Genomic DNA, 12,552 nt, shown 5'->3' with positions numbered 1-12,552 from the left:
AAAGAGTCAGAAAACCACTTACTGTTTTATGGTGATTTTTGACTTACACCAGCAAGGGAGGGGCAGGATGACAAGGCCAGAGGTTGCAAAAGGATAGGCATAACCCTTGCAGTAGTATCGGGTTGTTGTTTGACAATGTTCTCCTAATCCTAAAAAAGGCAAGACGCTAGACACACATAAAATATTTTAAAGCATAAAATGCTTTAAAAGCTTGTCCTGTAGTCTCCAAAGCATTCTAAAGCTCATGCTGCCATAGCCTCACCACCATTTTCACCCACAGGAGAAAAGCTAGACTAGCACAGGGGATGCAGATAGCTTGACTATACTACAAACATGCAGTCAGAGCCCTTATCCATTTTATTCTGCCTCTCAAATCAGCCAGAAGACTGATGTGGCAGGGCCTTTGAGATCTCCACTAGACAGCTGGTAACTGGTACAATGCTCCACAATAACCCTCCCCAACTTAAATGAAAGACCGAAAGCATGTTCCTAATGCCTTTGAAGGAGACAAGTCAGAGGGGTAATTGCTCTACCTAACCACAAAACACCTCTGGAACTGCTGGAGCTCAAGCTGCCCTTTGCAAACACCTCCCAGCTCGCTCAGCCATGCCAGCACGATTACTCAGCTTTCAAGCTCAGAGCTGCTTTGCGCCCAGCTAGTTCAGTGCCCAGGTAGGGCAAGCTCAAGTCCACCTGGAAGTGAAGACACAGACTCAAAATGACAGTTCTTCCCTCTGGGGGCCAGAAATTCCCTTGTTGGTGAAGTTCATGGATTACTCCAAATATGAGGACCACTGCCAGTAGACTTACACCTGTTCCGTGGAGCACTGCACCCATCTGCAGATCAAAAACATTTTGAAAACCTTTGATTCAGAGCAGGATTTAGCTGCTATAATTTATGACAAGACATGTATTGGTTCCCACAAATCCAGGCTCAGAAAGTGAAGAAAAACTCAAATCCAAAACCACAATAGAAACTCTGTCAGCACACACACATCTATTGCTAGTTGCAATGAATATTCATATAGCAGAAGGAGGGATCTTGCCTCATGACAGAGCGCACTGCATGTACATGTAATACACATGTAACAGAAATAATACCACCAGCTCTGAAGCTACTGCTTCCCAACATTATTCTTCTGACAGGCTAGGCACACACCTGGATACTATTAATTGTTATCTACAATAGGAAATATTCTGTCTTTATATATTTACATAATGCATACCAACAATAGCTTATGTAACAGACATTGTATTATTACTGGTTACACAAGGTCAATCTTTAAGAACATTATACAAGTCAGGAATTAAAATTAATAATGCTGTGACAGTTTGCATAAAGCATGTCAAGAAACAAACATTTCTCAACCTCTTATTATACCAAATTAAAAAAAAAACCAACAAAACCAACAACTAAAAAATAACTTCACAAAAAAAGCTGATAATAACACCTTAGTGGCAATGAATATAAGTTTATGCAGGAATTTTAATCCTAATTCTCCTTCAAAAATGTTCATTACTGAAAATTTTGCTATCAAGTCTTGAACTAATGTTACAATCCTTCTAATATGGCTCAGAAAGTGTTTAAGAAAAGCCAAGAAAACCCCCAACAAACCTGCTGTGCTTGCTCACCTCCACCCTCCACTATCACTCCAGTTTAAGTGGGTACAAATGCCAGTAATACAAAAGTCACTTGTATTCTTAAACCATAATAAAGATCAAAATGCTGTTTTTGTCTGGAATTGAAATTCAAGCTAAGCTGGATTTCAGAATGGGACTAACATGTCTTTAAACCCTGTCTAATCTGCCCAAGAGGAATAAATCAAATTAAAAGTTCCTGCCTAGAATTTGTAACTCAAGGTGGAATATAGCATGTGACAGGACGAGAAGGGGTACAGCTGAACCAACCTTATTAATGTAAATAATTTTCAGACTTCTGACACTTATAAAAAGCAGTATTTCCAGGGTTTTCTGAGATTATTTAAAAGAACACAAAAATCTTAGTATTTAGAGATGTTTCACCCACCAGAAAGGGGAGGATTTTGTGCTTTGGAATTGCCCTTATATTTCTCCAGCATGTAACAGTGGTTAGTATTGCTCCAGAAAATAGTCTTTACCAACTTTACCTTATGAATTCAGCTGAGCTGGGTCTCTTTATCTGACTAAGCAATACTGCTGAGAAAGACATGTCTTGAAAACATGCAAATCATTTGTAACTGCACAGATTGGGGGTTTGTTCTGACTTGAAAGAACTCAAATTTCAAAATCCCTTGAAAAAAAAAAAAAATCAGACTTCCAAAAGACCCTTCAACAAAAAATAATGAAAGCACGTTTTGCACGCTTTCTGGTTTGATGAAAAGAGAACAATGAAAAGTAACAAGTACAGAAGCTTTACATAAACTCTGCGAAGGAGTGAAATTATTCACTTACATGTTCAGACACAGAGCAACCTAAGTAGCAAGCGCTGTTACAGAAAACAGCATGGGGTTGCAGGTTGCAGGGACAGCAGAGAAGTACTTGGTACCTATAGGCAAAAAAGCTTTGTATCTTTCACTCCCGCATAGTACTACATTTACATTCCCAGTCTACACAATCTATCAAATCATCTTTTTTCTCTATTTTGTTTCATGTCCTTAGTTGAGAGAGAAACGTAGGAAGCAAGCTGTGTTCGTCAGACAGGGAAAGTACAGGAGGTGTGCTGTGCACCCCTTCGGTTACACACTTCCTCACAGTGCATCCATTGTGATTAAGCTCTCTTTTGCTGCATGCAAAGAGGGGTGGGCACCGGGGAGGGACTTGGGCAGCCACCTGTATTACTGGATCGTTTCCAGCAAGGTTGCTCAACAGACATTTATGCTACCAGGAACTGTGCACAGGCATCAGATGGATCTCTTGGTTTTATTAAAGGAATCTGCATGAAAACACACTTTTCTAATCTTCAAAAATTATTTGCGATTGTTTGTCGTGTTCAGCGAATCTTTCTGTGCAGTCCTCACAGGCAAAGCATTCCTAACTTTATGTAATAGAAAGCCTAACATGTTTCTAGCTCAGAATTCACATCATAGGTCAACTCAGGGTACAATGAAATACTGATTCAATGATTAACACCACTGAAAAAGAGTTTCTGTCAGCTGGTCCAGCTCATTAGTCTCATATGTCAGGATAAGACACAGACAGCCAAATATTAAAGGCAGTATTATGTTTATGAAGGGGCAATAGCAATAGCTTTAGGGAGAAAACATATAAGAAAAGTTGTGAAAGATAAAACCAAAATACCCATAGTCATGCTTGCACATGTATGTAGGAAAAATATAAAGAAGTTAAATATACACGAAATGTTCTTATGGAAGAGGTACAAAGAAGTACAAGAGGTCACACTACAAAACAGGAAAGGTGAAGCACCTTATTTTATTACAAGATTTTCAAGTTTTTGAAAAGTGAAATGATGTAAACAACAAACTTAGCAGCCATAAATATGACTGACACAGGCACCTCACAGTATATTTTAGGTAGCCTAAGGACATGGACCTGTACATTTAGACTGCCATGTCTGACAAGGAGATCAGGATGTCCACGCCCACCCCTTCAGTGGGAAGTACACATTCAAATACTTTTGGTAGGTTTGAAAAAATCTCAGACAAATTTATTGGAAAGGAGAACCAAGAAGTTACCACAGGTAACCCCATGCAGGTGAAGAGCAACACTTCACTGGTACTAAAAGCATCAACAGCTTCCTCTTGATGAGCAGGTGTACCCATGAACAGCATCAGTGTGAATTAACATAGCTAGTCTGTGGAAACACAAACCAAAATCCAGCCTGCACTGAGTTTTCAATACGATACAGAAAACATGATTCACACAAAGCATTCAATATACTCAGAAAGAATCTGCTCTTCTTATGACAGGTTATTAATTCCTTTGCTATGTGCCATAAAGCTCTAAGACATGAGATAGTCGACATTATTTCTTATTTTCCTGAATCTTCTCTGGCATTCTCTCCAATTAACTGGAAAACGTAACTCATTACAGACTTGGTATACCAGATCTTAAACAAGGAAATTATTAATTCCATGGGTTGTAAAGTGGTATCTCAGGAGGCAGGACAAAGCTAAAAACTCTCCTATCATATACTGCAAACTCATGTCCCACATGGAAAGACAAAGTGATAACATTTATTCCAAAAAAACTGAAGAATAGAAGAAATCTGTGAATTAAATTTTCAAGAACATACCATCATAAAAACACACTGATGAGCTGCGTGGTACACACTTTGGTGGGTAAAAAAATGTCTGGATGGCCGGGCCCAAAGAGTTGTGGTGAACGGAGTTAAATCCAGTTGGCGGCCGGTCACAAGTGGTGTCCCCCAGGGCTCAGTTTTGGGGCCACTCCTGTTTAACATCTTTATTGATGATCCGGACGAGGGGATCGAGTGCACCCTCAGTCAGTTTGCAGATGACCCCAAGTTGGGTGGGAGTGTTGATCTGCTCGAGGGTAGGGAGGCTCTGCAGAGAGACCTGGACAGGCTGGAGCCATGGGCTGAGGCCAACTGGAGGAGTTTCCATAAGGCCAAATGCCGGGAGCTGCCCTTGGGCCACAACAACCCCCAGCAGGGCTACAGGCTTGGGGAGGAGTGGCTGGAGAGCTGCCAGTCAGAGAGGGACCTGGGGGTGTTGATTGACAGCCGGCTGAACAGGAGCCAGCAGTGTGCCCAGGGGGCCAAGAAGGCCAATGGCATCCTGGCTTGTGTCAGCAATAGCGTGGCCAGCAGGGACAGGGAAGGGATCTGACCCCTGTACTCGGCACTGCTGAGGCCACACCTCGATTCCTGTGTTCAGTTTTGGGCCCCTCACTACACAAAGGACATTGAATGACTCGAGCGTGTCCAGAGAAGGGCAACGAAGCTGGTGCAGGGTCTGGAGCACAGGTCATAAGGGGAGCGGCTGAGGGAACTGGGGGTGTTTAGTCTGGAGAAGAGGAGGCTGAGGGGAGACCTCATCGCCCTCTACAGCTCCCTGAAAGGAGGTTGCAGAGAGCTGGGGATGAGTCTCTTCAACCAAGTCACGAGCAATAGGACAAGAGGTAAAATAGCCTCAAATTGCACCTGGGAAATTTTAGACTAGATATCAGGAAGCATTTCTTTACATCATGGGTTGCTGGGTGTTGGAATGGGCTGCCCAGCGAAGTGGTGGAGTCCCCATCCTGGAGATGTTTAGAGTCAGGTCGACTTAGCACTGAGGGATATGGTATAGTTGAGAATCATCAGCATTAGGTTAATGGTTGGACTAGGTGATCTTCAAGGTCTTTTCCAACCTAGATGATTCTGTGATTCTCCTCCTCTGGGTGCAGAACAGCCTAAATTGTTATGATGGCTTTCATTTAGAGACTAAGGCTACTGTTTACTTACTCCAATATGTAATATTTTTCTAATTAACACCACCAGAATGAGAGGGGAAGATTTTTCTGGCCCATTTTGGCCTTTTCTGATCTTGTTAAGATATGAAGCACTGTAGAAACACTTCAAATGAGTATTAGTTGCAAGGGTGATTTTAATGATGGTACACACCCTGTTCTCTTGAACAACTTCCTAAGGGTACCTGTCAAGACTTGAATTTACCAAGTGCTGTCAAAGTGTTTGCCTTATGATGACAAAGTAAGTGTTCACCAGTCACCAAAATGCACAGTATCAACTTAAGCGTAATTTCTAAAGCTTCCAGGTTTTCTGCTCAGCATGTTATGTTAAACCTTTGCAATTCCACATGGTTCAGACAAAAACTGTACATATGGGCATCAAACAGAAACTACAGCATCACTTCAATGCAATCCACTCTGTCAAAAACTCAGACTTGTTTATACATGAACAGGCATTCACCCTTCACATGAAACACTGAGAGAAGTTTTCCCAACCTTCCCCCAGCCTTCAAACAACTCTCCAATTTCAACAAACACATCAGAAAAACTTGACATACATCTCCACGCCAAACAGAAACAAACTACTTGGGACTAATAAAAGCAAAACTTGCCAATACATCTGCAGAGGCACAAGAAATTATGTTCACAACAGAAACAAGACAACCAGTCAGGGGTGCACTTATGTTTCCCAGAATGTACCAAATATGCCAAATGGCCACATGGAAAAATCACGGACCAGACTAACAACCACTACATAGATGAATGAAGATACGTAGATAATTGGTATGGGGAAACACTGCCAGCAGGTTAATACTTCTTCAAAACTAAACTTTTAGTCCCGATATTCCAGAGACACTTACGAATTATTTTCAAAAAACAATTAAACAAACTAAACTTATAACTCAACTAGATACCAAAAATCACAGACTGACTGTAACTATTTATCATACTTCATAATTTTCCCTACATCCTCATCACTCTCCTCCTCCTCCCCCTGCCCTACATGCTTCATAGGTGATAAATATCTTTGGTTTTTTCCATTGACTGTATCTTAAAGCCTCTTCTCTTGCTATCAAACTGCTATCCACTGGAAACAATGTTTTTTCTCCAGTGGTCTAATAGCACAATGAAGTTAAACACTGAAAAAATGGGTTTCAAGATACATTATGTGGCTGTTTCTGTTTCTAAACTACAAAATTACTTGCACCTGACAGCTTTGTGATTTTTTTCCTCCATTCACATTTTGGTTAATAATCAGCTTTCCCTGTAGATTTAGACTAGTTTAAAAGCACTATATAACACCATAAACAAGGCATTGCAGAAGTAGTCTAATTTACTGAGCATGATATAAAATGATAAAGGTTTGTTATAAAATTCCTACTTCAGCACTGTTCTGCTGAAGTTCTCTCCCCCTGCCTGAAAAACATGGACAGAAAATCTTTCTTCCTCCTCTTTCTTTAATAAAACTGCAAGCACCATCAGAAACATACTACACTTGAGGATAGGGTAACTTTCTTGCAGTAACTACCAATAAATTTAATTTCACCTTGATGGTTTCTTGCAATTTCAATAAAATAAATTAGATTTTGATGGACACACAAATTTTCCACTTCATTAGACCTAAGATTACCTTTTTTTCCCCCTATTATGCTTAAATAAAAACTTACATCTTTTCCCAGGACTCTAAGTTCAAACTGTGTTTCCTTGAAGTGAACTTTTGTAATTCTAGGCCTGTAACATTAGAAAAAAAGAACTTAATGAGCCTTTAATTTCACGTATAATAAAGTTGTACATATTTACATACAAAGACAAAAGGAATTCACAGGTAGATTTTTTTTTTGGTCAGGTATCCACCAGGTATCAACAGAAAATTAGCAGTATTTAAACATTTTAGCATGACTATGGTAAAGGTGAATTATTTTTTTCAATATTTGGATTATCAAAGAATTAAAAATCTGACCAGACAAAGATTAGGAATTCCTATTATACAATACTTTTTTTATTGATACAATTAACATTTGAAATAGATATCACATATCATGTATTTTCATACAACAATGATGTTTTAGCACAGACTGCACATTTGAATAATACATACCAGAAATATTTTCCTACTTGCTTTTTATTCTTGTAGACAACAACTCCTATGGGTGTTAATCCTAAAAAATATTCAGATTTGTTTTCACCCTAGAAAATAAAAATGTATGTCATTCACACTGTTGCAAGTTGTATGACAGTACCAGGGAAGTCTAGTGAGGAAATCAGCCTGATGACTAGAACATGCTGTTTCACTCTCTGTGCAAATGGGAAAATAGTACTTCATCTACTGACAAAAATTCCTATATGAGAACTTGTAGGCATAGAGGCAAGAAAGAATGGCAGTGAAGGAAAGAATGGAAAATTCCACGTGCCATGGTGAAAAACAAAAATAACTTTTTTTTTAAGGAGTTACTTCTGGTTATCTGGCAAATGGCCAAAACTCAGAGACGTTATTCAGACACAAATGCAGCATACATCCTAACTTCCAGCTGAAGGTAAATAGTGATCTTCTGACCTAATCTACTATAGTATAACCTCAGAGCTGCCTTCTCCCTCCTATAATAGTATCACCTTTGCACTACTACCAAGTGCAGTAGCTCCTTTGAGAGATTGAGAGCATTTTTTTCCTCAGAATGGGTGGCGACATGCAAGAAACAGCTGCATGCATCTTCTCCTCCAAAGGAAACCGTTCCTAAGGCCAGGATCCAAATCACAAACTGTGTCAGGATAGAACAGGGTGGAAGCCTTGGTGCTGGGTGGCAGATGGCCCTCACCTCCCCAATTTACAGTCAGTAACCAAAAGCAAAGATGCACCCTACACTTGAAAGAGCGCAAACCATAGGGCACGAGGTTTAAAGAAAGTCCACTGCAAAAACTCATTCATCTGCCTACTTGAGGCAATGAGGAAAGAGCCCTGCAGAGCACAAAATGCAAAAAATACCAACTGTGAGACACACTGACTGTAAAAAGTGTCCTTCTGCATGACTACTGATGTGAGAAAGCTCAAGCACACCTAACAAGCTCTGCCTGTGTTCCTCAATGAACTAACTGCTAAAGGCAACTTTACTTTTAATATGACCAAATGAGGAGAACTACATCACTTCAGGTGTGCAGCCTCAGACACAAATGAGGGCTTCTGCTGTTGTAATATAAATAGAAATTATGACATTCTGGGTTAGACTTGGACATATTACAACTCACCCCTCACTACCCAGGCAGGGATCTCACTGCACAGTAAAAACAAGCTACAAGAAAAAAAAGTTTTCAGGCTGTACTGATTTAACACAATTTCGTTGGATCATGTTACATCTTGTTCCAGTAACACCCTCAGCTTTCTTTGGATGGGATGGGCACAGAGCATGTTTTATGAGTACAATTAAGCCACAGGGCATATTAAAAAATTCCTCATATTGTGGGCTACAAAATTTTCAGCGGAAATACAGAACTAATCTTCTGGTAGTATCTTGATTTCTGTATTTTCTTTCAAATAAATTTACTAAGTACTGATATCTAACTCAGTGACTTATCTACATTACAACTTCCCATGTGAACTTCTGATTTTCTTTTACCAAAAAAATCTGCCACAAGTTCAATTATTCAAACAAGATAGAATGATGTTTCCACCAGGAGCACGTAGCCATTAGGTGATGACTTAGATCCAATTCCTACATACATGCTGTTTTACAGAAACGAGGGTTTTGCTGAGGCAATACAAACAACTTGCAATGCTGCATGATACAGCAGAGGAAAAGCTGGAAATATAATCTGAATCTTTAGCAAAACCTTCACAATGAATATTAAAAAAGCCAGACATGCTGCTGCTACCTCAGCATAGTTTTTGCAATGGTATTGAAAAGGTTTCAGGACCCACTTGCTGTTATATACACAAGAACAATGTGCAAATTTTTGTGTCAGAAGCAAAGGTTATAACCTTCTTTTATCTCTCCTGACATTTGCACTAATTACTTCTTATTTATCTGAATTGGTTCTTCCAGAATATAACCGATTGTCTTTTATAGGTGTAATACAATCACAGCCTTTAATCTGAAATGTATGTCTCAATAACTGAATCCCCTCAGTCTGTAAATGTCTTCCTTTGCATTTAAGTACAGTATTTCCTTCCAAGTTATTTTGTGCCAACTAAACTATACAAATACTCTCCCTCATATTAGTACAAGTGGGGTTTTTTTCATTGTTACCAAGTTTAAAATATTTAAACAATACTTACATAAACAGGGTGGAGGTCCACTCCATACATTTCCAGGGATTTGGCCACCCCTAAGTAGTTCACTTCTGCCTCAGCAGGAACTTGACCCCTGTAAACAAAACTCGTGATTACAGTCAACATATTAAAATAGATCATATTAATAAATAACAGTTTGCTGGACAGGTATGCAAACCTTCCTACAATTTGTTTAATTTGTTTAGACTGTCATTACCCCTTCAGCACTGTACTTCTGCTCACTCTAAAGGAGACTGGACAGTAGGCACAAACTTCTACTAAACTCTCTGCTGTAAGATCCCACCACAGACATAAGCTATCATATATATAATGTATGCCTATACAGTGGCTAATCACCCTGTTGTCACAAACACACTTCAGGCATTCCATTTTTAGGCTTGAATAATCAAAATAACTTTTTTCAATAACTACATGATTATTAATAAATCAGGAATGTAATGCTTGACTTGAGTACTATTTCCCCACAGCAGTGCTGAAGCTACAAAGAATTTCTAAAAGCAGGGTTCATGACATCACATAAAATACTCCGCTCTTCATAAAATCTTGCCCACTGGAACTCACATCAACTGGTAATACCCAAGTCTGCTACTGTGAAAACAAAGTTTGGCATCTCACTAATGAGATCACCAGTTTCAAAGATTCAGCTTGCACTCCTACCTGCACCTATCGGTTTATCAGTTAAAAACTACCATCAGCTGCATGCTGCTAGGAAACAATAGGGGAAAACTGGTGGGGAAAAAAATCCCTCACTACTAGAAACATACTTGACATCACTGATGAAGAGAATAACTAAATAAATTCAAAGCTTTCAACAGACTTATCCTCAGAAATTGGTTTGTTCCCTTAATAACAAGAACAAGACACTGTTGCAAGCCTGAAACAGCTGAAACTGAACTTTCATCCTCTCTTCTTTTTAAGACTTCCATGAAAGCTACTGGACTGTTACTGGAAAAGTACAGCACCTCTTGTGAAAATATCCACCCAAAAATCTCCTACTTCACCCTTGTGCTCTCATAGGGAAATACTTCATTGCATTTGGCTACCTTTCAAATTCAAGGTCTGAAGGAAGAGCTCAACATTTTGACTCAAGACCTGGAAAAGTCCTGCAATTTGGATATTCTTTATTTCTTTTCTTCCCATCCTCTCCAGCCTAGCAGCTATTTTCTAGGTTTTCCCAACTTTGTGTTATGTCTAGCAAGGCAAAAAACTCATCCAACGTGGAAGCCATGAAGCAGCAGTGCTAGCATGAATACAACAGCAGAGATATTTAAAATGCCTTCTTTGTATGTAGGAGATAGGCTGCTTCAGTCCATCTTAATTCACACAGCAGCACTGATGCCATTTCGGGTGTAAGACTTTCTTTCCATGGACTCCTGGAAAAGCATGATACAAAGAAATAACCACTTTCCTTGCAAATTATTTACTTATAGCAACATATGATAATTTCTGAATGTTGTTTAAGAATCCTGCTTGCCCAGACTGTTCCGTAGATTCAGTGTAGCCTAGCAGGCAGGCAGTGGATTGGCTATGATAAGAAAGTAGCAGGTAGTCCTGGGGTATGAAGTAAAAAGACAACTCACTGATAACAGACTCAAAGACCTCAGTAGGCACTTAGGCAAAGTAAGATAAGGGGAACTCGAACAAAAGGACACAGAGATACCATCTATACCATCTAGGGAGGATGACCTCCCTGATATAGGAAGAAGACACCTGGACTTTGCTTCACAGCACATGCCCTCGAAAGAGCGGACACCATGAAGAGGACCACGGACTTCTCCCTTGATCACCGAAGACCCTCACCATACTTCTACTAAGCATGCTCAGAATACGCAAATGAGTTCTGAGAAATAATTATAATAATCACACCTATTCCCTGAATTAATTGTAATAACCCGGCCTTTCCTAATGAATATGTACGCTTTGGTGTAATAAATATTTGGCTACTTTCCGAGACAGTGTGCAGGCTTTGTGGAGAAAATCCCCTTGCACCCCGGCCGGAATAAACATACCTGCTTTATAACTCTCTCTGAGTTGTAGGGTTTGTTTCCACACGTCAAGCAGCAGACCTGAGGCTTGTTAAAGAAATCCCTTTCTTCAAAAGCTGTGTTTCCCAGTAGACCTGTGATTCATCTCTGTATTCAGAATATGCAGAACACTGGATATTCAGCATGTCAGCACTGTCACATCTGACATGTCTTTTATCCACTTCTGCCATAAGAATTTACTCCACTGCTTTTTTAAAAATCTTGTTGGTACCTCCCAGAAATGTAAGCAAAATGTTTATTGGAGCAGTACTGTCTTACTGAGTTCCCAGTCAGGCTAAATATCAGTCCTGAGCAAAGTGAATTACCCCATTACTCAGTTAGTGCTAGTATCCAACACCAGTTTAAATACCGCTGCTAGTGTTTCCTTACTGACCATACTTAGAAAAATGCCTGATGTGCTTACCCCGCTATTGTCACCTGTCTCTGAAAGTACAGGTTCAATTGTCAAACTGGAAACAAAGGTTCAAATGTCAAATAACTGTGTGCACGTGTATACATATTTTCACAATAATACATAATTTATAAGAAAGTGTATTTGCAAAAATATTAAAGAAGATGTGAGCTGGAGCTTCAGAAGAAAGCAGATGAAAGCTGAAGGAAGTTCTCCCAAATGCAGATGGAGAAGACAGAATGTTAAGGTGAGAGGGGGATGTCAGAGACTGAAACAATTCCCACAATTACAAAGAGTAAGTGTTTCATTTTTGACGTGTACGAAAACAAAAATACTCCTCAGCATCATACAACCTGAATACACACCAATACACACCAAAACTGAAGCGGTTGGTAATGACAGAGCAGGCAATGTAACAGTCCTGC

General features: G+C 39.6%; 1 protein-coding gene across 4 annotated transcripts in view; it reads right to left on the bottom strand.

The window, feature by feature from the left end:
* The window catches only part of EPB41L4A (erythrocyte membrane protein band 4.1 like 4A), a 155,641-nt gene that overhangs the window by 49,133 nt on the left and 93,956 nt on the right, over nt 1-12,552 (bottom strand). For all 4 annotated transcript variants that reach the window (XM_074931967.1, XM_074931966.1, XM_074931968.1 and 1 more), the window contains 3 exons: nt 9,677-9,764; nt 7,508-7,596; nt 7,077-7,140 (listed from right to left, as the gene is read on the bottom strand). In XM_074931967.1, the coding sequence (XP_074788068.1) occupies nt 7,077-7,140; nt 7,508-7,596; nt 9,677-9,764 (241 nt within the window). The remainder of the gene's footprint in view (nt 1-7,076; nt 7,141-7,507; nt 7,597-9,676; nt 9,765-12,552) is intronic.

The sequence above is a fragment of the Athene noctua genome, chromosome Z (genome assembly GCF_965140245.1).
Source record: "Athene noctua chromosome Z, bAthNoc1.hap1.1, whole genome shotgun sequence".
Classification (NCBI taxonomy): Eukaryota; Metazoa; Chordata; class Aves; order Strigiformes; family Strigidae; genus Athene; species Athene noctua.
Note: the sequence above shows the minus strand (reverse complement) of the source record. Positions and strands in the feature narration are given on the sequence as shown.